This window comes from Dermochelys coriacea, chromosome 6 (assembly GCF_009764565.3).
Source record: "Dermochelys coriacea isolate rDerCor1 chromosome 6, rDerCor1.pri.v4, whole genome shotgun sequence".
In the NCBI taxonomy this organism is placed as follows: Eukaryota; Metazoa; Chordata; order Testudines; family Dermochelyidae; genus Dermochelys; species Dermochelys coriacea.
In genome coordinates, this window is record NC_050073.1 from 71,798,998 (window position 1) to 71,824,714 (window position 25,717).

The 25,717-nt window shown below is 39.6% G+C and overlaps 1 protein-coding gene across 2 annotated transcripts in view; it reads right to left on the reverse strand.

Moving 5' to 3' along the window:
* The window catches only part of SPRED1 (sprouty related EVH1 domain containing 1), a 123,287-nt gene that overhangs the window by 26,000 nt on the left and 71,570 nt on the right, over positions 1 to 25,717 (reverse strand). For both annotated transcript variants that reach the window (XM_038405635.2, XM_043515996.1), the window contains 2 exons: positions 15,630 to 15,798; positions 13,971 to 14,020 (listed from right to left, as the gene is read on the reverse strand). In XM_038405635.2, the coding sequence (XP_038261563.1) occupies positions 13,971 to 14,020; positions 15,630 to 15,798 (219 nt within the window). The remainder of the gene's footprint in view (positions 1 to 13,970; positions 14,021 to 15,629; positions 15,799 to 25,717) is intronic.

The following is a 25,717-nucleotide window of genomic DNA, read 5'->3' on the forward strand; positions in this document are numbered from 1 at the left end:
ATCCCCCTGCTACTATGCTGAGGACCCACTGGTCTGAAGTTATAGAGGCCCAGGCAAGGAGGAAGGGGGAAAAACCGTTAGAAAATAACAGGGGAGCAGGAGCCAGGACACAGGCTGGAAGGTTATCCTCAGGTGTATGCTCAAAATGCTTGCTTGTTATCTGGTTGGTTACGGGTGGAGCTCAAGTGAGCTGACAGTGCTGGCTGATGGTCTTGCCGGTGCTAATAGCCCTTGCGGAAGGGTTCTGACTGAGGTTGATTTCCAAACCTGTGGGGCTGTTGCAGCTTAAACTGCTTCCTCGCTGGCCCAGCATGTAAAGGCCCAGAAAGACTCCAGGGCTACCTTGCTCTTTCAGGCCATGTCATTTACTGACTGCTTGCTCCGAAAACAGTGCCACAACATTGAATGGGAGGACCTGATGGATTGCTGAACCTCCATCAATAGGCCCAACAACTGCAACCAGGACATCCGCCTCATTGAAATTACCAAAGCCATGGTCCAGGTCGAAGAATCTGCCGCACATGAGGCCGCTTGGAGGGCTTCCCTGGCCACAGCTCTGCCCTTATCGACAATAGCCAAAAATTTATTCCTGGGCTCCTCTGGCAGCAAATCTGTAAATCTGGCCATGGACTGCCAAATATTAAATCATAATGGCCAAGACAGACCTGATGGTTGACCACTCTCAGCTAGAGGCTGGACGTAGAATAAATTTTCTAACAAAGATCAAGCCTCTTTGCCGCCTTGTTCTTAGGTGTCGATCCTGGTTGGTCCTGCCTATCATGCTCATTGGCTTCCGACACAACTAGTGAGCTTGGGGCAGGGTGGGTATAAAGATACTTATATCCTATAGCGGGGACATAGTATTTTCTTTCCGCCTGCTTGGAGATGGGGGGCAGGAAGGAGGGTGTCTGCCCCAGAGCTGTAGTAATTTTTACCACTTCCAAGGTGGCATTGCTGGTGCACAAGGAAGTGGCTGCTGCACTTAGCACATTGAACAGGGAGTCTGAGGGCTCCACCAGTTCCTCGGCTTCCAGCCCCAGGTTTGAGGCAACCCTCTTCAAAAGCTCTTGGTGGGCCCTTGCATCATCCTGGGGAACCAAGTGAGAGGGCCCTGCTATTGCCTCATCAGGTGAAGATGAGGCAGGTACAGGTGGGTCTGCCAACTCCGCTGCTTCTGATAAGGGACTTGGCTGAGGCTGGCCAGCCCTGGGGAGTCTGCTCTGACTTTGCGACCGAGTCAGGGTGCGGGCACACCAACCTATGCCCCTGTGATGGGTGGAGAAATCCCACGTGTTCCATAGTTTGCAGGGGGCCGGCCACTGGCCCTGGTGCAATGCTGCCCCTGATACCCCAGAGGGGAATGCCAATGCCCCTGGTGGTTGGCATTGGCCTGCGAGCAGGGTCTCCTCCTTGCTGTCTGAGCTTGAGGAGGGAGAGACTTGTCTGGGGGACCAGGAGGGTACCGAGGCTACCTGTCTACCCCACTCCCATCAGCTCTGGCTGTGGATATCTATTGAGGACCAGTAGAGGGGCAGTGACCCCAATGACCAATGGTAGCGTTCGGCGGATCAGTGATGGTAACCTGATGATCGATGCCTCACAAAGCGGTGCCGCTCCGTAGATTGGGAACAGGAGCGAGAAGACTGACGTGTCAGAGGCTGTCAATGTGCTCACGGTGAACTGTACTGGTGATCTGGCGACCAGGCTCCAGCATCTTGACCCTCTGGAATGGTGCTGTGAGAGCAGCTTGGGCGCTCCTGGCACTGGTGCTCTGGGCTTTGGTGCTGTGCATTAGTGCCAGACCACTGCCAATCGATGCCTAGAGCCCAAGGAATGGTGCCTAGAATCTGGGGACTGACGCCAGGGACTCCGGCAGGCCAGCTCCACATCCGGGGGCTGGTGGCGCTGTTCAGGCAAACGCTGATGGGGCACCCACTGTGGTGAGAAGCAGTGCAGCACTAATGGAGACCGCAGAAAGGGTCTCAAGACAGGTTTACCCCTTGAATGGGGAACCTCAGCGGCCAGCGTGGGCAGCACCGGAAGAGACAATGTCCTGAGTGGATGGAACCACCAGGTGCTGAGTGCCTCTGCCACTTCCTGGGATGGGGGCGGGTCTTGACAGCTCAACGGGAGTCAGAGCCTGGCCACCATCCAGAGGGCAAGAGCTGCCCCATGCAGGTCTGCTTTCCACCGGCTCTCTCCTTCCCTTTATGGGACATAGGAGAATGCCCCCTCCTGGCGTTTGCTCTTTAGCTAGTACACGGGATGGGGAATGGTGCCAGTCAGAGGTTGGTGCCGGCTTGGAGCAGAGTCCGATCTAGCCGGTTCTGGGGCCAGTGCGAGGACCAACTCTATAATGAGCGCTCGGAGACGAACGTCCAGCTCCTTTTTAGTTCGTGAGCTGAAGCTCTTGCAAATGTGACACTTGTCACTCGTGTGGGTTTCCCCTAAACACTTCAGGCAGCTTTTATGGGGATCACTGATTGGCAAGGGTTTTTTGCAACTGTCACAAGGTTTGAAGCCCGGGGACCACGGCATGCCCCATCCCTAGGCTAAGTCTCGCACAGGACTAACTATTTCTAACTTAACACTAAGGAAACTAGTAATTATACAACTTTGAATAACTATATACAACAAATTCACTATTGGACACAGTACAGACAGGAAATCTTGCGAAGCAAGGAGACGTTCCAGCACAGTCATGGGCAGTAAGAAGGAACTGAGGGATGGAGGAGCCAGTGACATCCCTTATACTGGTGCATACATGTGCCACTCCAGAGGGCACCAGAGCCGGTCCCCTACGGATACCACTGAGGGAAAAACTTCTGGCACCAGTGCACGTTGTGAGCACACACACCTATAATGGAATGGATATAAGCAAGCACTCGAAGAACTAGAAAGATATAAAATTGACACGGAACACATGAAATGGATTAAAAGCGGGCTAACAACTAGGTCTCAAATGTGATCGAAAATGGGGAATCATCATTGCACAGGTTTGTTTCTAGTGGAGTCCTGTGGGGATCGGTTCTTGGCCCTATGCTATTTAGTATTTTTAAGTAAAGACCTGGAAGAAAACAAAAAATCAACACTGAATGTTTGCAGATGACACAAAAATTGGGAGAGTGGTAAATAATGAAGAGATCACTAGTACAGAGAGCTCTGGATTGCTTGGTAAGCTGGACTCAAGCAAATATGTATTTGACCAAATGTAAATGTATACATGTATATAAATATACATATTTAGGAACAAAGAAAGTAGGTCATACTCGTAGGATACGGGACTCTATTCTGGAAAGCAGTGACCCTGAAAAAGATTTTGGGTGGAGATGGATAACCAGCTGAACATGAGCTCCCAATGCAATGCTATGGACTAAAGGACTAACGCAATCTTTGGATGCATAAATGGGGGAATCTTGAGTAGGAAGGTTATTTTACCTTTATACTTGGTACTGGTTCAACCAGCGCTGGCATATTGCGTTTAGTTGTAGTGTCCACAATTCAGGAAGGATAATTATAAATAGGAGAGCATTCACAGGAGCCAGCCAAATGATTAAAGGATTAGAAAACATACCTTACAGCAACAGATTCAAGGAGCTCAATCTATTTATTTTAACAAAGAGAAGATTAAGGGTTGACTTGATTACACTTTAAATATCTACATGGGAATATTTAATAATGGGACTCTTCAATCTAGAGGAGAAAGATATAACATGATGAGCTGGAAGTTGAAACTAGACAAATTCAGACTGGAAATAAGGCATAAATGTTTTATAGTGAGTAATTAACTCTCAGAACTATTTTCCAAGGGTAATGTTGGATTCTCCAATGACCATTTTAAAATCAAGATTGGATGTTTTTCTAAAAGATATGCTGTAGGAATTATTGTGGGAAAGTTCTAAGGCCTGTGTTATACAGGAGGTCAGACTAGATAATCACAATGATCCCTTCTAGCTTTGGAATCTATGGATCCATGCTCTGGCACAAAAAAGAAAATAAGGTAAAAAAACCTAAACGTCGGATTTATTGTGCAAATTTTGAGAGCTAAATTGTCAAACAAAGGCACCTAAGTTGTATCTACAAAATTTGCATATATTCAGCCATGTAACAGAAGTATGCAAAGCATCCATTCGTGTATGCATTAGCACAGTTTGGAGGCACATCTTAGGGTAAGTCTACATTGCAGCTGGAAGTATAAAATTTCTGCTCAGGTAAAATGTACACATGCTGGCTTTGAGCTAAAGTGCTAAAAAATAGTGACATACAAACAGCAGCATGGGTTGCTATAGTACGTTTTGTGTTGCGTTCCTTCCTATCATCTGTCCCTATTTGCTTGAGCCCAGCTTACCAAGCGATCCAGATCTTTCTGTATTAGTGACTTGACCTCTTCATTATTTACCCACTCTCCTCAATTCAAGGCAGGGTGGAGATGAGGAGGAAAATGTATTGGAAAATCATAAGGTAATTGAGGAAAGTAAACTGTAGAAAAGTCGACATTTTGCCTAATGACACAGCCAGTGTCCTTTTAATTATCTTCAGGTTTTTTTCCTTTTCAAAATATCAGAAATGACTATTTAAACAAAGCTGTCTACTTTATATGGGTGCAAGATAGTTAAATGAACCAATACACTTTTTTTTAGTGAACTCATAATTCAGAAATATCAAAGCAATTTTATTAAATTTGAAAAAAGCTTTACTTTGGACAGAGGATATATATGCCAAGTTTTAGTCCAATGTGAATTTTTATGGCATAGTTATGAACATCTGAGAAACAGCATTTATAATGGAAATACTGACAACTTGAAGAAGTTCTAGAAACAAACTCCAGTTATACTGAAAAAAATTCTTTAAATAAGAACCAAGCATGTAAAATTTTCCTTAAGAACAAAATTTGTTACATTAAATATATTTTACACAAACACACATGCACATCCCCCTCTTCTATTTTCCACAGCAATTACACACCGCCCACATTCAATATCCTTTTACCACAGCCTGCAAAGTTCAGCACAAGCATAGGTTAGTCAGTATCATCTGTAAAGTAATCTACGCCAGTTTTTAATGCACAACGGAAATCTGGTTTGCTCCCAGCTGCTGGTATAATAATTACTGTCCTATGGTTGCTACGAGATACTAACTTTTTTTTCCCCAAGACTACTAAAACATTTCTGTGCTCACAGGCAAAAGGATGCTGGGAAAAGCAATAAAATGAATCCAGCTGTAGCTCTCCAGTGGAATTCAAAGCCAGATGACAGCTGTAGAGAAAATGAAAACCAAAATGCTTCTCTCTTCTTCAAAGCTTCTCTCCTTACTTTTCCCTTCTCCCAGTTTGCCAGAGCTAAGCCTGGGAGAGAATTCAGCATTGTTTTGCAAACACTGTTAAAAATGTTCTGCTTTCAGTATTTAGAATGAGTATACAGAAGGAAGGATAAAAGACCACATTTCCCTTTCTTGTATTTTGCATCCATGAGGCCTGAAATTTTGCTGCCTGATTCTAACCAACAGGTGAAGATTTTAAAGTATTTTTTTTTTTTCCATTTGAGTAAGTGAAACGGATCTCAATAAATTTAAAGTAACCACCTTCTGCTTTAGCTATTTCTTAGACTGATGGAGCAATTTTCAGATTTGGCAGTAAAGCCTTCACTACAATCAATCACATGTATTTTTTTGCCTAGATTCTGAAAGTGCTGAAATGTTGTCAGGATTAGTTTGAATATTTTTAAACTGTTTAAGGAAAAATAAATAGGACATATGACATATATTGCTTCTCCTAAATCTGCTTTGCCTAACCACAATGGAACACTAATGTTTTTTGGTGTCAAATTTGGTATACAAATTCATAAACCATAACAGGAGGTGGCCTACCTTTGAAAAAGTAAGTAGGGAGAGATTAAATCAGCTAATAATTTGTGTTAATCAGAAAAAAATAGTAATTCCTCTTCCTTGTTTAGTATGCACTACTCCCCCCCCCACAGAATTGCTATATTAAATTTAAATAAGGAATATGGATGACTGTCACATTTACTGCTTTGAGTTAAACCTAATTAATTTGCCATTTCCACCGTATGCAAATAATTTGTGTAGGAATTTCTTAACCCTGTAATACATGAAACAAATGAAATTACAAACAGCATAGTATCGCTGCTGAATTAGATTGTAGTTACTTGTAAGAGGCCATAATGCTATAAATTATTTTGGTAAGATGAAAACTGAACTTACTTCATTTTCACACAAAAACCTGGACACTCATTAAACATTATCTTTACAAAAAGGAACATGACCAACTTACATCCTGTCTGCTGCAGTAAGACCATTTTAGATAATGTGCGTGAATCACAAGCCTTTTTGCTTGTGCAGGATTAAGTGCTTTGGCTAAAAACCTGAAGCGCTTAATCCTGACAACAACAATCAAGCACTTCCTTGGAGTCAAAGAATATGACAATTTTTCTGTTTTTAGCCATCAAGTTTAAATTTTCCTCTGTCTTTGCCTGCAGCAGGAAACTCAAGAACTTCCCGTATTAAAAGTACATCAAAACAGTAGTGAAACAGTGTTGGTGGCCTGTCGATCACACCAATATACTTGACCAACAAAATGGGTCAGGCATTGTAACATAATGATGTACGTATCTTGCAAGTCTCAAAATCAAAATTTAAAATAAGCATATCAATTTGAAAGAAATATGCAAGTATTCCAACAATACTGTATGCTTAGACTTCACTATCAGATGAAAACAGATGAAAAAAATCTTGATTAGTTCTTCACTTTTGGTTTATGATTCTTAACTTCTTCATTTAAAAAAAATCAAAAAATCACCTCTGTATCTATAACTTTATATTTGGTAGAAGAAAACAACTATGGCCGGCTACTTAAAACTGCAGGTACACCGAATGCAAAAACATGTACTTCAGCTGAGCCCACATGTCCTATATTTAAACAAGAAAATTTGATAAATACATGCCTCATTACTTAGCGTCCCACACATGAGCAATAAATGGGTCTGTGTGCACCCACTGTACTCTCAAGTAAAAATTTGTCCTTTAGAGTCTCTATACATGTGTTTGCTTTTTATGTGTGTATGTGGAGATTTTATAAATACACACACACACACACACACACACGTCATTTATGACTGCACTAACCTTTTTTGATATAAATTTACATTTGGAATTAATGTAGTAACTAGTTAATAAATTGTACTTAAAATGTTAAGTTGAACCTATTGTAAGAAAACTGTTTTTGAAAAATAAATAATGTCAGCTAACTACTTATGGTGGTGAATTGGTATTTTATTGTGCTAAACAATAAAAACATGCACACTGAGTGCTAGCAGTGAAACTCTTAAGATATAACACACAAGTGATTTAATAAATGGTAGTATTAGTCTCACTGTAATCAATAAATATAGCTGTACCATTCTTTCACTTAATAGTTTGGGAAAAACTGAAGTGCTGTTTTTTTCTTTAAAGTATGTTTAGGATTTCAATACTTTGCAGTTGAAAAGTAAATATTAAATTATATAGTCTGAAGGGCAAATGAAAATGATCTCAATTGAGAAAGAACCTGTTAGATTTGATTGTCAGCTGGGAATTTTCTTAAGTTTCTTCAGCATTCTTCATTTACACAACCTACCTTCTCCCTCATTAATTCTAGATAGGTATCCTTTAGCTTTTATATTGGAAGATATGAATTCATTTTCATTTTTTAAAATATTTAATTATTCATGTTTTATGTTCTGCCTTGCCTTTATTAAAATTGTGTGGCCAAACTTGCATTCTTTATACTAATAATACTCCTATGGATTTCAGTAGCAGCAGAGCTTATGCTCTAACATACATTTCTTTCATTTAAACCAAAAAGCCATCTGAACATAAAGTTACAGACCCTAAAAAAAAAAAAAAAAAAAAAGTTATAAAGCAAGAAGTTCAGTTATCACCAAACTTAGCTCCCACACATTAGAGGGATTTTATAACTGTGTAATGTTGTTATATAATATCTTTTAATAGCTCTACACTAGTAGTAGTACAAAGCGAGTCCAGAGATGATATGTAGATTTTTACTATGAATTCCTAGGGTTTTGATAGGTTTAAATAACTAGTTATGTATTATATGCTAAATATTGTATAATACATTTTACAATATTTACTACATGCTTACTATTACGATATTCTTATTGCAGATGTACACGATCCTTCTGTGGGATTTGTGTAGTACGAGATGATTTGAGAAGACTGCAAAACCTTGTTAAAAAGGTGGATTAACAGTTAAGAACCTACTACAAATATCAGCAAAACATCTCTGAAATCTCAGTGAATTTGTCTAGCATCCCAACAAACAAAAAATAATATGAACTACAGAATTCTGGTTTATGGTAAAAATAGTTGCTACTATGCTGATGTGAATTTCAGGACACTACTGTTTGTAGCAATATCTTTATAAATTTGAATACAAGTCTGCCCCTTATATTTTAACTACAGATTGCGAGGATGAACTCTGTATTGGACATATTATAACAAAATTCTGGTTTAAAGCAAGTGGATTATGCCTCAAAGATTAAAATAAATATTTTAGCATTTTCATCTCTGAGCAAAGAACAGTTCAGATTAGGTCAATTTGGGACTTAATCTTTTAGATGTATCTGCCAATATTTTAAACACGCTCCTGCTCCTTTATTCCCCCCCTCTCCCAATTTTTTTTTTTAAATTAAGGCTTATTGTGTACATATACTGAGTCATTAAAATTTAAGCATGTATCAAAAGAAAGTACTACCTAATAATTAGAAGATATGTCTGGACTAGAACAGTGGAATGGGGATGAAGCCTTTTAAGATTTAGTGCAATAAAACTGGATGAGCTCTGTCTCCAGATAGTTAGCACAGGAGCTTTTGTCAAGGAAGTGATTATAGACCTCTTCATATAGCAAACCTCCCAGAGTCCAGAGCTGGAGTACTTGCCTTGATGGAAGAGAGGTTAGGCTCTCAAACAAGGTGGGATGTTGTCTAGAGGGTTAGGGTTGAAGAGTAAGAAAATTACATGGTACAATCAATGAAGTCATCTAGTGGTGCTGCTGTTATGCTAATCCTGCAATGAATTAACATAAAAAGAGCACCAAGCCCTACAGAAGCTGTACAGAATCTGGTTGAAATTGTGCTCAACTATAAATCAGCCTAGCACATCTTCGCACGTGACAGATTCCCCAACCCTTCCAGTTCATAGAACACAGATGAATAAACAGAAAGTTCAAAATTCAGTCAGAATTTGCCCTGTGCTGCAGCTTCAGCAAGGAACTCCTCATACTTCAAAGGGCAGAGCTACCTGTTAGCAGTCAAGAAGCAATAGGGCAGAACTGATGCATTTTGTTCTGCTCCATGTGTGACATTAGTGCCAATTGTTTATGGTTATCTGCAAATTAGATTAAACTTAAACTTCTGATCAACCCAATCTGCTCTGAGCAGTGGCGGTGGTAGAACACGGAGCTGAACAAAACTTGGCAGTTGTGGCTTGTGAAGGTGGGTCCTCAAGGGTATCTAGAAGCATAGTTGGGTGGGGTGCTGCTGTGATTCCTACGGATAATGGTACTGGAAGTCAGGGAAATTGTAAGTGAGCTTGGTGCAGCTGACAGTGGGAAGGAGAAGGAGAGCACGCAGGTGCCTGAGACTAGTATCGGGCCCCTCACCTTGTGGTAGTGGTGCTTTCTCCCCAAGTGCTTCTTTCTTGCTGGGATGCAGCAAGGGGAACTGCAATAAAGGGGGTGCCTGGCTGCCTGTTCAGAGACAGAGTGGCCAAAACAGAACCTACAAATAAATGCTTGCAGCCTTCCCATAGCATAGCCAAACATGACGTGCAGGAATGTGAGACAGGGTGCCAAATGCAAGACTGCATGGAACCTGACAGTTCTGAAAGGGACTGCTAGTGAAATACCCAGAATGGAGATTATTTTTATGATACCAACTTCATACTTCCTTAACCTCCCCAATAAATGGCATCTAACTCCACCACTACTTCACACACTTTAATAACAGTGAACCACAGACCTGCTCTACCCCATGTGAGGCTGTAAGTGTGCTCTGATCATGCCCCTTCCTGCCCTCAATGCACCCTCTACTCTAGGGAAGTAGGAAACGATGGTGTAGTGCTGCCTATGCCAGCCTAGGATTCCTTCGTACTGAGGGAATCCTGAGCTGCCCAGTTAATGCATCTTTCCAGAATGTCATCCCTGGTGGCTAGAGCAGTTGCTCCAAATAATTAATAAGCCTTAATTTCCCCCTCTAATAGTCACGATTGTAGAAGTTTTGGTTTCACTAGCAATGTACAATCCTTGTCTGAAAATGTAAGTAGGGGTACCCATAAACCCGTGTCTTTTTCGGTCTCATCTGCTAAGTGAATTTCTTCATTACCAAAAAGAAAAGGAGTACTTGTGGCACCTTAGAGACTAACAAATTTATTAGAGCATAGGCTTTCGTGAGCTACAGCTCACTTCATCGGATGCATTTGGTGGAAAATACAGAGGGGATATTGATATCAATCTCCCCTCTGTATTTTCCACCAAACGCATCCGATGAAGTGAGCTGTAGCTCACGAAAGCCTATGCTCTAATAAATTTGTTAGTCTCTAAGGTGCCACAAGTCCTCGTTTTCTTTTTGCGAATACAGACTAACACGGCTGCTACTCTGAAACCTTTCATTACCAAAATATCCCTTACTTTACTATGCCATGCAGATAGAATTGGAGAAGGTTTTTTTTGCTATTTGTTTTGCCACCAAGAGACGGGTAAGAAATATGACTACAATAGGGATTGCTAGTCATGATGGCACTTTACACTGTGTGTTCTGGACTGTATGCGATACTGTACTCAGATGAATTTTATTTGTACACTAATCTCAAACTAATTGCTATGAATAGGGGTAACAACCTTCTTTTGTGAAGGCAACTGACTCTCCACTCTCCCTATAATACAAGTAATTCTATTATAAACTTGTCTAAATTATGTTAGTTTAAAATATATAAAATTTTATAAAGTGATTTCCCCTAAAAATATTATAAAAATTATTGTTTCTTCTATCTATACTTTATAACAATGTCCCCGGACTGTAGTGCGTTTCCCCTCGAAGGGGTGGGGGGCGGCGCAGAGGAACTGTTGGGGGTGGGGGGACATGCATCAGGGACCGGGGGGGGGCAGGAAGAGAGCACCACACAGCCCTGCTCCACCCTCATCTCCACTCCACTCTCAATTGCAGCTCCTCTTTGTCCCCAGCTGCAGCTCCATTCCATCCCCATTCCCTCTCTGTCCTCAGGCCAGCTCCTCCTCCTTCCCAGTTCTGTCCCCAAGTTCCTCCGCTAGCCAACTCTGCTGTATCGGACCAGAGGGTGGGCAGAGATTCCATTACTGGTAAGGGGGGTGGGTGTGACAAGAAAAATTTGGACACCACTGCTTTAAGGAATTTCCATCTTTAAATCCCTATTTTATTGTGTGATAAAATTTGATTGCTCTTGCCTATCCACTTACACTATGATCCTTCCTATACACCGGAATTATATTAGCCCCTCACTAATAGTTTGTTTCTTAACCAGGACCTCAAATTATACAGGTAGTCTGCTAATCTCTTCTTTGTCATTTTGTGCATTTTATGTTCTAGCTCAGTATATTGGTAAAAAGGCAATGTGCAGCATGAGAGTTTAACATCTAAAGATAAAAATCTTTCCTTCAAAAAGTTGCTTTAGAATACCATCAGTTGTCTGAGTGACTCTGAAGTCTTTAAAAAAAAAAAAAAAAAAAAGATTTCAGAGTCACTCAGACAACTGATGGTATTCTAAAGCAACTTTTTGAAGGAAAGATTTTTATCTTTAGATGTTAAACTCTCATGCTGCACATTGCCTTTTTACCAATATACTGAGCTAGAACATAAAATGCACAAAATGACAAAGAAGAGATTAGCAGACTACCTGTATAATTTGAGGTCCTGGTTAAGAAACAAACTATTAGTGAGGGGCTAATATAATTCCGGTGTATAGGAAGGATCATAGTGTAAGTGGATAGGCAAGAGCAATCAAATTTTATCACACAATAAAATAGGGATTTAAAGATGGAAATTCCTTAAAGCAGTGGTGTCCAAATTTTTCTTGTCACACCCACCCCCCTTACCAGTAATGGAATCTCTGCCCACCCTCTGGTCCGATACAGCAGAGTTGGCTAGCGGAGGAACTTGGGGACAGAACTGGGAAGGAGGAGGAGCTGGCCTGAGGACAGAGAGGGAATGGGGATGGAATGGAGCTGCAGCTGGGGACAAAGAGGAGCTGCAATTGAGAGTGGAGTGGAGATGAGGGTGGAGCAGGGCTGTGTGGTGCTCTCTTCCTGCCCCCCCCCGGTCCCTGATGCATGTCCCCCCACCCCCAACAGTTCCTCTGCGCCGCCCCCCACCCCTTCGAGGGGAAACGCACTACAGTCCGGGGACATTGTTATAAAGTATAGATAGAAGAAACAATAATTTTTATAATATTTTTAGGGGAAATCACTTTATAAAATTTTATATATTTTAAACTAACATAATTTAGACAAGTTTATAATAGAATTACTTGTATTATAGGGAGAGTGGAGAGTCAGTTGCCTTCACAAAAGAAGGTTGTTACCCCTATTCATAGCAATTAGTTTGAGATTAGTGTACAAATAAAATTCATCTGAGTACAGTATCGCATACAGTCCAGAACACACAGTGTAAAGTGCCATCATGACTAGCAATCCCTATTGTAGTCATATTTCTTACCCGTCTCTTGGTGGCAAAACAAATAGCAAAAAAAACCTTCTCCAATTCTATCTGCATGGCATAGTAAAGTAAGGGATATTTTGGTAATGAAAGGTTTCAGAGTAGCAGCCGTGTTAGTCTGTATTCGCAAAAAGAAAACGAGGACTTGTGGCACCTTAGAGACTAACAAATTTATTAGAGCATAAGGTGCCACAAAGTACTCCTTTTCTTTTTGCGAATACAGACTAACACGGCTGCTACTCTGAAACCTGAAGTCTTTAAGGAGAACTGCATATACAAAAAAAGAATCTTATTTAAATGTGATATCTGAAAAGGCGAAAAAGTAACCAAGATTTTCTTTGCTACAAAAAATAGTGGGACTTACATGCACATTTATAAATGAAGAATAGCACCTATGCTTTATCCAGAGGTGACATGGGTTTTTAATTATATAACAACTTGGTAGTTATTACTACATATCAATTTCAGAGTACTCAATGGTGTCTCTGAATAAAGTGCCGTAATTTTTTGGTGGCAATTTTTAAGGAAGTTTTTTTTAACTTCTAATCTCATTGTTGTCTACAGAAATTGCTCAAAAACAGTTCAAATAAAAATTAATCCTGTAATGTTGTTAGGGTCAATAAAACCTTTAAAAGATGTTTAGGGACAGCTTTAACTGTGGCACCAGCTTTATTTAAAATTATCTGAAGTTTTCCAATATGACTAACCTGTTTGGATTGGACTCTTCCCACCATTTACTCTATGACTCTTTTAGGTTGTGTTGCACACCCTCCAGAAAAAACAAACCAAACCAAAAATCACATGACCCAAATCATGCACAGTGCCCGCAGAGTATACAATACCACAATGATATTCTGGTCAGCAAATAAAACTGTATATTTTTGAAAGACCCAGGCTCCTCTGCTTTTCTTTAAATGTTACCAGAGGATCAGATTTTGTTTCAACAGGACACACATTCCCCTGGAACAGACAACAAACTTAAAAATTGGACTTTTAAAATTGCAAACCATCTCCTTGTTTAATATGTATTACAAAGATATGAGATGGGCTGGATTATAAGGTACTTTCCAAAATACTGAATCTAGGAAACTCACTTAATTAAACTTAAAATACTGTAAGTACTTGGAAGAAGCAGCAAAATAAAATTACAGAAGTCAATCAACTGTCATTTGCTCTAAATTATGCAATTGGCATAAAAGTTAAAACACTTACTTGAAAGCCATCTTCAGCCACTTCAGTGTCACTGTGCAATGGTGGACAACCTGTGGAAAAATGAAAAGGGCAAAAATAAACAACATTTGTTTTACTTCCTTCACTATGTATTGCTTCAATCATTCCATCTGAACCTCCAAAAACCACCTAGGATATAAAAACTGAACTAAATACATAGACCTTTAAATAAGTAGATAAACTGCTTTATCATTTATGCTGATGAGCCTATAATACAGGTTCCTAGTACTTCTGCTGCTCCTGTCAGCATGGTCTTCTAACCAGCTTGCAGGTCTGCTTTTCTGGTGTTCTTACCACTGAATATTTCTAGTCACCTATTTATTTGCTTTCCTCTCCTTGTCTTGTAAAAGCTTTCCCTCCACCCCAAAATCTCTACCATGAATCAGAATTAAGAAAGCACCCTTTTTGGATTAAATATTTTAAGCATTAATATATTTTGTGCTACTCCCTCATACTAGAATCTTGTAACTCCCAGAATTATGCCTTAAGCTGAATGAATTGGTGAAAAGGCAATATGGTGCACGTATCTAAAGACAAAAATATTTCCTTCAAAAAGTTACTTTGGAATACCATCAGTAAGTGCACACAGACAATACACAAGGATCAACATTAAAGGGAAAAAAGAGTATGTGCTCAAATGTTCATTGATTAGTCTTGCATTTTCTCTCATAGAGCTCAACTCATGACAAGTCTTTTTAATAGAACAAAACAATTAGAATTCTGCCTTTTACTACCATTGCTTCATGCACATAAAAAAAAAATAACCTCAGAAGGATATCTACATAGAATATCAAACTCTCCATTGTCTGACTTTCCCTTTTATACGTCTGAAAGGTACACTCCCTTCCTTTTTCATTGGCAATTTTTTTTTGCCTCCTCCCCATTTATTATGTTTCTACCTCAAAACAGTCTTTATTTTACTGTCTTTCTTATACATCAGTTTCTATGATACAAGCACAGCTCTGGGACTTTGTGTCAATTAGACCAGTGCTTAAGATTTTGCATGAGACATTTTCCCCACAGATCCTACATAAAATTCATGCATGCACTTACTTCGACAGTGTCGGCTAAAAAAATTACTATGAACTAAGCATCTCAGCAAAGAAAGTAATCTTATAGGTGTCTGACCCATTCAGCTACATAGTTCACACGTTAAGAACATATAATTTGACATGCCTCTAGAGATATTAGCGTGGATCCATTGATGTATACAAAACAGTATCCACAATGGGAATGATGGACTTGTAGTTTTAAAAAAAAAGCATAGGACTGGAAATTGATGGATATGGTCAAACCAGTTCCATAGCAGGCCTCTGGTATGATCCGGGTAAGTCACTAACCCTCTCTATGCCTCTGTTTTCTCATTTGAGAAATGGAGATAATGCTTCTTCATTACACAGGCATGTTTTGAGAATTAGTTCATTACCAAAATATTAGGATCCTTAGATGGAAAGTACTAGAGAAATTCAAAGCACTATTAAACTGTCTAACCATTACAACCATAGTCTATTGTAGAACAATGCAAATCTTTAAGTACTTAACAGCATTACATCAAAACACTTTTTACGGTGTCATTTCACAGGGTTAATATGGACACGTTTAAAAAAACAAAACAAAAAACCCCCAAACCAAGACACGCACCTTGAGAGAGATCTTCTACAGCTCTACGGATGCCTCTGTCAAATGCTCGTGCATCAGCAGGACTCTGAAATGTGAGGCCAAACTTCTTGTCATCAATCTTCCAGTGGTGAAAAGTTGGGGTAACTTTGTTGTAAATGAGGTCCTTCTTTAATGCACATTCCAAAACCACCTTCCAGAAATCAAGAGGAAAAAAAATTTGAAATTCTCTGAAAATATCGCAAATTTGTAAAGAAAGGAATTCAATATACATTTTTGGAATTTTACTTGAAAAATGACTTCTTAAATACAGTTAAGTCCTTGTTTCATTTTTTCCGAGTACAAACAAGCAGTTTCAACTAAGGCCAGGTCTACATTAGAAACTTCTGCCAATATAGCAATGTCACTGAGGAATGAGATTTTTCTTTAGTGACATTTCTATACAAGCAAGAGCCCTAGCGTTGGCATCATTTTCCAGCACGAAAATGCTTTTGCCAATATAGCTTTATTTTGCTTGCCAAACCAGTATAAGCTATACTGGCAAAAGCACTTTTTGCACCTGTATAAGCTGCATCTACACAAGGAAGATTTTGCTGGCATAGCTCTATTACAAAACATCTTAGTGTAGGCTAGGCCTAACTTGAATACTGCGTCAAAGCCATTTATCTCCACCTTCTACAGGAGAAGTCACAGGGCGTAGAAATTAATACAGAAGCAGGAATGAATATCTGTAAGTAAGCCAAACCTACTTAAAACATTAAAGAAAATTTAAAAGCTGAAAACAAGCAGGATACAGAAAGCTGTAGTTTTGCACTCTATTTGCAAAACAGCCAGAAATATCATTTAAAAAAAATCTATGATTTGTATTATACAACATTTGGAATAAAAACAGTGTTAATATTAAGAGAAAGGAGAATATAAATACAACAACATCTGACCACAAAAATACTCCATACATATGCAGGCAGTTTGTCCAGTTATGAAACAAAACAATCTTCCTATCACTCTGCCATTTTTCCGTTTTAAAGTTATCACACAGTGAAGTTCAGTTATATTACATTTGTTGCTTAAAAATATCAATAGTGAACAACCTGTAACAGGGGCCTTCTTAGCTCATGTTTTTGCAGCACTGTTTAAATTTAAAGCACTTCATAAGTTGTTACATACTATTTTTTTCCTTTAATCCTGTCATATAGTCTTTTCAGAATGCCAACTTCAGCATTTGTTTTGTACAACATTTTGTTACACACACAACACAGATAGGAAATATAAAATCTCTTATAGTAAATGGGAAATAAGGATGATTTTGAACACAGTACTTGGTTAAAGAGAAGATTCAATCAATGTTTTCTGCAGATCATTTTTACCCACTAAGTATAAATACCTCTTGAAATCAAAATTATTTTTCCTTCCACCCCCCAAGATTCCCTCATCACAAAAGCATCTTTGCCATTGGATTGCGCTATATTAGGCTCTTATGCCAATCACTGGCATTTTTCTGCAGACGAAGTCTTATATTTAAAACAGCTCTGAAATAGTCTAATCATTAATGTTGTCTATCTATATTAGCCTTCCTCTCCTCCCAATACAGGATTGTTCCCCAGTCTTTTTTTTTTTTTTTTTAAATGCTTTGTCTAGTCCATTTTGAAGCATGTGATGTGATGGAACTTCCTTTGCTTCTCTTGGGAAACCGTTACACAGTTAAGGTGAATTTCGGACTATTTATTTTCCTATTTGGCTTTTGTATTCTTTATTCATCCCACTTTTCAGAATTCAATTGCCTTCTATTGCCAATAATTATTCCTCTCTATGCAATATTAATTTTAATTTAGATCTTTTACTTTTTCCTCACATATGAATCTCTTCAGATTCAAAATTATTTTTGTTGCTCGTCTCTCAACTCCCTACAAATGGTTGATACTGAGGTACTCTATTCTAGGTAAAACTGTCTATGAAGAGAAATTATAGCCTCTGTATATCTGCCTTTACATGTGCATCAAAACACCCCCAAACCAGGGTGTGATATGGTAGCAAAAAAGCCATTGTCTATTTTTAATTTGCAGCCCACAATCACCCTATGTCACTTCTGGTACTAGTGCTTTGTAAGTTTCTTCCTCCAGCTCAATGTGTTCATTTTGATTGTTCCTCTTCTTCCCCCAATATTAATATTTCTTCTTCATTTTAATAATATATCACCAGGTCCATCTGTATTATTTGTGTGTCTTATGTTGTTCAAAATGCCTCCTAATCTGGACCCAAAATTATGTTGTTTACACTCTCATCCACAACGAAAGATGTGAAGTACAGGAACACTGATTCCTGCAGTACCTGACTGGACATCTGCTCCCATCTGTGTTAGTCTAAACACCATGAGATAAAACTAAATGAAGGAGGGGAGAGGGGAGAAAAATTAGTGCTTTAATTTTGATGCTAACATGTGAGGGAAGTCTATTTTGAGACAAACGTCCTTTAAAGTAGCATTAACCACCTTGCGCTGAAAACTAGCATTTCTGGATGGCAAGAATGCTTACACAAGAGACATTAGCACTGAGTCAACCTCCAGGCTGCCTATAAATTATAATGCTATTCACAAATCCAGACTGTCACCTGATCAAAAGAAAGGGGGTTTAGTGGTTTTTTTCTTTTGTTAAACTGTTTTATGGAATAACTATTTTCTATAGTACTCAATATATTTCTCTATGTGAAATACATATAGATCCCTAACTCAGTTTATAAACTAGGATAAAGTATAAGTTGCAAGCCCATAGCCAAATATCCAAATTACTCCTGATACCCTATGTAAACCCAAAGGCCCTGTTTTCCCCTCTGCAGCATGGCACAGAAGAATCTCTCACTTGCTCTTAAAGTTCCCCAAAAGAAGCAGAATGTCAAGAAAGTCTCCCTCATTTTCTAAAGCCCACAGATAACCCTCTGTGCTAAAGGCAAGTAGTTGGGGATTTTCAGGAGTTCCACCTCCATAAAGTGCTTAGAGATCTTTAGATGAAAAAAGAGTTATACAAACTTGTTAGGAATTATGTTCATATGAACCCATGGAGTATCTGCTTTTTTCAGCACGTGTCCCTGAAACACCAGCAGATTTCTGGATCGAATGAAGCAACATTATTCTGTTTCTATAGTTTCTGGTCTTGCCCATCCAGAGTTTGAGTTGTCTTTCAGCATTAAGTTATACCAGTTTTGCCAACACTCTGCAAATTCCCTCATCCCTCTTGTTGGATGGTACAAAGGCCAATGGCAATACATGCAGATGGTGCAGGCAGATAACCTTGACCTCTGGCAGATTTCATGGCTGGAATAAATCAGGAAGGTACAAACTGGTCCCACATCTAAAACAGTACTTAAGACGGTCATCCAAGATTTGAAATTTTCTTTAAAAAGCCCCCAACTCAATATAATGCCATGATATAATTTCCCAAAATAGGAAGAATAAAAGATTTCATCCTAGAGAAGGGAATTGCAGAGAAAGGCTCTTACAGTAATGGTTGGAGTCCAGAGAAATAGCATGCAAGAACCAAGCTTCCTTATAAATATCTTGGATTCTTCCATTCTTAAAGTGCTTATTAACCTCTCATCTTTCTTAATGCAACAGCCCTCCTGGGGTACAGGACGTACAATATTGTGCCACATCCAACAGGATATCTATTTAGGTCCCTGCATATTCTGTGGTTGAAGAATTTTCCCTGATCCATACAATGCTGCTAAATCATGCTGTAGAACTGGGGTTTCAAACACTCGGCCTGCGGAGTTATTTCCTGCGGGCCGCCACGCTCCCTTCCAGCACGCTGCATCCCTGCTCCTCTGTCTACCTCCGGGCGCTTCCCACTGCCAAGCTTAGCACTTTCCAGGAGGAAGTGGGGAGGAGCGGGGAGCCGTGCGCTGAGGGGAAGAAGTAGAGAAGAGGTGGGACAGGGGCAGGGATGTGGGGAAGGGGTTGGAATAGAGGCAGGGAGGGAACGGAGTTGGGGTGTGGACTTTGGTGAAGGGGTTGGAATGGGGTGGGGAAGGGGTGGAGTTGGGGGGGGGGACTTTTGTACCTTTATATGAAAAGGTGCCAGTGATGCAGCCCTTAGGCCAATGTACTCGTCCTCATGTGGCCCTCGTGGTGATTCGAGTTTGAGATCCCTGCCATAGAATCTAAAAGTTTTCCTTAAAATAGGTACTACCCATGTTTCTGATGATAAACTTGGTTCATTTTTCCCGGGTTACGTCAATGCAATTTTATCTTCCTAAGCCTGCAGATATCCTGAAACATGTAGTGTGGAGGTGTGAACTGGCCTGCTCATAGTAAATGATTAACTCAAACTTAAATATAAGACAGATAATCTAAATATAAATACCTATTTCTCTACTCTGCTTTTCCCACAATACTGAATTGCCTATTCTGATGCTTTCCAGGGGCACTTAGGGTTATGAGGCAGCTCACTATGACCCATCCATAGTGTAAGGATTGTGTCTGCAGTGGGTCAGCTCCATGACTATCAAGAAATTCCTGGGTCACACTTACAGATGTTGTTATGCTATCGTTTGCACCTCTAAAGTGGCTACCAAAGGTTCCAGCTTCCCTACCTCCTACTCCTAACCCTGTGTTATGCATGTCAATTTAAAAAAAAAAAATCTGTGGTATACTAAAATATGAAGATGTGGGCATAGTCCAAAAACTGGGTTTAACAGGGGCTACTGTTCTGATTATTCATTTTGATACTGAATAAAAACCCTCCACTAGAATACTCAGTTGAAGCTGATGCAGAATTCTCAATTTCATACACCGTAATCCAAGGACCTTGCTCACAGAAGTTAGGTTGCATTTGTCATATAATACATATAATTTTGCATCTATTTGGTATAATAGATTTTTTTTAAAAGATAGAAATGTCAAATGAATAATTGTATTTTTTTTGTTTTTAAAAGGATGATTTATTAATCTACCATCCCAGAAACTAAATATTTATACTTTCAGATAAGATGTACATAACTGTTTCCATGATTCTGGCCAGAAAAATGTCATTTTACTACTGTCAGCTATTGTTACCAGCCTCTAATTCTGCATCACATAATACTTTTTATTTTTCCCTAGTGGAATGTGTGCATATATATTCAAGAGACAGCATGCATGTGTACATGTGTGCTGTGAACAGAAAATATTGCTTGCTAAATTATCTTGCATCCCACCTAGTTTAGATTTTCAACCTAATTAACATTTCATTGGTTTGAATGCCATAATCTCATAACAGTTACAGCAGAGAACCTATAGACTTCATGAGAACACACAATGGACAAAACACTAAAAAAAGGCTACAGAAATAAAGCTATTATACTTTTTAAAAAGTACAAAGAATATTACTTCTGTGTAGTGCAAGTCAGAACCATTTTATATCACGAGCATATGCAGTCTCAAAGTAACAAGGTTTAGACCCTAGAAGCAGAATATTAGCAGAGATTAATAAATTGTTAAGTACAGTAACAAAATGATGTGGTTTTCCTTTCTACCATTACAAAAAGCAACGTTAATTTTGCGTGTCTTTGTTAATTGCCATTCTCAAAACTTTGCTTAAAATTGGCAAAGGTGTTTGAAGCAATTTTTGATCAGAGTAAGCAAGTCTAGACTGAAATACAAGTTACAAATTCACACGTTCAAACTGTTTATTTTACACAAGATTAACACTCAAGATACCTGTATCACTGTACAGAAAAAAATTTCAGTGAGTATAAAGAGACATTTTATTTGTTGTACACCTCCTTTTTGATAATATGATTAACTGAAAACTTCTATTAGGAAGCTAATTAAGCAAGTTATAAACTCCAATTGGCTTCCAGCGGTGCTAACAAATTATATAATTATATGTAAGTAGATACTGTCCTATAATATATCACAAAGGGCTCAACCCTGCAAACACGTATGCATGTAATTTTACTTGTATGAATAGTCCCACTGAAATCAATAGGATAAATGAAGCCCTCTATCTATTTTCAAAAAGTCACTAAAATGGGAAAGAAAAAGAAAAGCAGAGAGGTTTTACTTTTTTGGGAAATAGTTGGCACATGCAAGAGAACAAACAGTAACCCACTATGCTATTACAGCAATCTACCTACAATCATGGGCTATAATTATATGCAACAGAAAAATACTTAGGTTTGCAGGAAAGATGTCACCATGGCCAAATGTGACTAACACCAATGCCAGGACATCTTCTGCTGTGTTGCACCAGTAACTGCCACAACTGGCAGGGCCTACTTGGTAGGATCATGCAACTACAGTCTTGTTTAAAACGTGCATAGACCTTGCTACAACCAGTTAATAATTTCTAAGGACTAGAGAGTCAGACACCCTTATTCATGCTGAGCATCTTAGTCCTTGAGTAGCCCAACTGATTTCAAGATGCTTCCAATTCATGGGGACTTCTTTGGGTGGGGTGTGATTGTCTATAGTGCATTTATACAACCCCATGTAAGGAAAGGCTCATGGTTTGAAGACTGAAGCCACCTATGAGAGTGTCCCAGGGAGGGTAGGGGAAAGAGAAATCCTGTGCCAGTCTCTGTTCTTCTGTTTAGGGGACTAAAGCCTTCTGCAGATTGAGATTATAAAAAGGATGATGACAGGATGCTAAATCCTCTTCTTGGGGCTAGGATGACCAGATGTCCTGATTTTATAGGGACTGTCCTGATTTTTGGGGCTTTTTCTTATTTAGGCACCCCTTATTTCACACTTGCTATCTCCTCATCCTACTTGGGGCACATGAAGTGGGAAGACCCATTTTGGGATCCATACTTTGTTTCAATCTCCTTCAACTCTGCAGAAAATGCAAAAAAGTTGCTCTAGAAGAAAGCCCAGAGAGAAGGAAAGTATTTCCATTTGCTTCTCACATGGATTGTGTTGTAGGAGGAAAGACGTTTTTGTGGAGGAAGACAGCAACTCCTGAAGCAAGCAAGCCTTCTCTGGGTTCACAAGAAGGAGAGGTTTGAAGATTTTCTAGATAGAACAAAAAAAAAATTAAACCCTTGAGGGAAGGCACCCCCTCATGACTCCGCATTTGTGTGCAGCCTTCTCTTGTCCTCTGGAGACAAACATTCCCCATATGGCGCCACTCTGTTTTGCTTCCCCTTTAGAGTAGCCCTCCAGACAGGATGAAGAAAGGGCTCACTCCTTGCCCGCAGATTTGTATTGATGAGAAAAGCCCCACTGGGGGGGTAAGGTCAAGAAGGAAGATTCTACTGTTCCACCCAAAAAAAAAATATACCCTAAGAGTTTAGGCAGACTGTGGAGGGGCTTAAAGCAAGACATACAGACTGCACCCAAAGTGGGAGGTTTAGGCCATCTGATCCCCTATCATACAGTACTGACTCCTACTCTGGGTGCTCAGAGTAGTGCTTCCCCTATGGTCATTTTGGAAGTCGGAAATCTACTCTGTGTTTGGTAGTGATGCTGTGAACATCAATTCAGGCATCTTAGAGCAGGACTTGCTCTGGTTCTTCAAAGGCAAATTAGCCACAACCACTCAAGGGGCAGAAGGGCTTACTGAAGGCAATATCTTGTCTGAGGCAGTGTGTGCTTTATTTTGCAATGGGGAGGGGACTGAGACAAACCCCAGGGGGAAACCTGGGGAGGGACCAAGTTCCTGACCACATAAGACACAAATCTGAGTCCATCCAGACCCTGAAGGGTGAAGAGAAGTTACCACAGACTTATTACTTGCTCTTAGGAGTTTATCTGCCATGTGACAGTGAGCAGAGTATACTAGGGACTAAATTTATGGAGAGAGAATGGGGGCACCCTTGTTCCTGAGAAGGGCTCATCTAGAAGCACAGCTACCATTAGTTTAGAAATTAGTTTTGTTGCTTTAGCTGATTTGGCTCTGCAGCTGGTGCACCAAATCTGCCTTCTGACAGCTATGGAAGCAGAATAAAAATTGGCTGGGTCTTCAGGGGTTGGGCTACTTCCCTTCCTGGCAGTCAGGATAGATAAATATCCATGATTTCTAGGTGTATGTTTCTAGTTCTTCACTTTCTTCCCATTTTATTCTCTTAAATGGGAAGTTATTTTACTTGTTTATTTAATTTAATTGGTAGCAGGTTTTTAGAATTTTTTTCTCTTCACATTTAAATAAAATGCCCAGGTTTGCTAAGAAAGACAAGTCCATGGCCTCATTAAAATCTTTACTATGATAACATTAACACAAAAGACAAAACAGATTAGTAAGTGGCTTGTGCTTTGTTTTCAGCTGACACCATATGCCAATACCTTGAACTTCTAGCAGTCAAGCTGAAATACTTTGACCAGGCCATATTCATGCAGGGTTTGCAGCATATAGTCAATGGGACTTGTGCTCTTAAAAACACATGAAAATCCTACCGTTAGGTGTCTAACTCCGGGATAGGAGCCTAACATTAGCCTTCTATTTTTGAAAATTTTGGGCTATGAAAGAAAAACTTCAGACTAACGGTTAATGTATTGGAAGACTAAATAACTTTTCATTGTTAACACCAAGGCAATTTTGATTTGAAAAGCTTTTAATAAAAATACAATTATAGCTTATGATGCTGAAAACACTTATGCACATGCTTAACTATAAGCACGTGCTTAGTCTCACTGAAGTCAATTGATCTATTCAAGTAAGTAACATTATCTGCCCGCCTTAGCATTTGGAAGATTAGGGCTTTATTTTTCAATATTTTGTTTTTTATCTATAGCAGTTTTGTAGCAGTCAAGTAAGATAACCCAGCTATAGTGGTATTTTTAAAAATTGTAAATGGTGGTTTTAAAAAAGTTTTATTATACACTTTATTCTCAGGATGCAATAGAACAAATTTTCAAATTAGATTCACAAAAGCCTCAAACTCATCTAAATTACTCCACTTTGTAGTAGAAAGCTGAAGACCCACTCAAAGTTCTCTCTCATACTACTGTCCACAGATATGTTTACTAGCCAATTACAATAAACCCTGTAAAAAAAACCCATTTCCTATTTGTAATACTGTTTTCCCACAGTTGTGTATTTGCTTCTTGTTATTAGAACAAATAGTAGCATTTATTTTCTGAAGAACATTTAGTATGAAAAGATAGAAAATAAATTACATGATTTGTTATCTAGTAACAGTAACAAGCTAAATCAAACTTTGGAGACACAACCCAGTGTCCTGCTTAAAAAATTTCATTTTAGCATAATTAAACAAACTGTAATAAGAGGAAGTTACTCACCTTGTGCAGTAATGACTGTTCTTCGAGATGTGTACCCCTATGGGTGCTCCATTTTAGGTGCATTTGCACCCCTGCACCTCTAATTGGAGATTTTTGCTAATAGTGTCCGTTGAGCCTGTGCATGTGCCTTCCCTCCCTTGTGGTCTGCCTGGAGGCTATCTAGCACTGCGCTGGCGAACCTCCTTCACTTCCTTCTCCACCGCAGAGCCCTATAGAGAACTCCGAAGTAGAGGGGAGGAGGGCAGGTTGTGGAGCACCCATAGGGACACACACCTTGAAGAACCAGCAGTACTGCACAAGGTGAGTGACTTCCTCTTCTTCTTCAAGTAGTGTCCCTGTGAGTGCTCCACTGTAGGTGACTCCCAAGCAGTACCCACCACTGGAGGCTGGGACTTCGGAATGGAGTCTTTTACTACAGAGAGTACTGTAAAGTCGAAGACAGCGTCGGGGGCCAAATCTTCAGTGATCGCATAATGTTCTGCAAAAGTATGGGCAGACACCCAAGCCATTGTTCTACAGATTACCAAGATATCCCTATCTTAAGGTATGTAACAGAGGTAGAAATTGACCTCGTGGAATGTGTATGGACTCTGAATGGAAGCAGGTTGAGCCCTTGATAACAGTGATTAATGCAACCAGACATTTGGATAGTCTTTGAGCCAACATCATAGAGCTTTTAGATCTTTCTGTGGATGAAAGGAAGAATTTGAGGGATTTCTTAAAATCCTTAGTCCTGTCCAAGTAGAATGCTAGCATCCTTCTAACATCTAGCATATGCAGAATCGTCTCCCTGTTGTCTCCATGTGGTTCTGGGGAAAAAAACAGGGAGATAAAGCTGTTGATTCATATGGAAAGTGCAGAGAAAGTAGGGAGAAATTTGGGATATGGCCTTAGATTACTT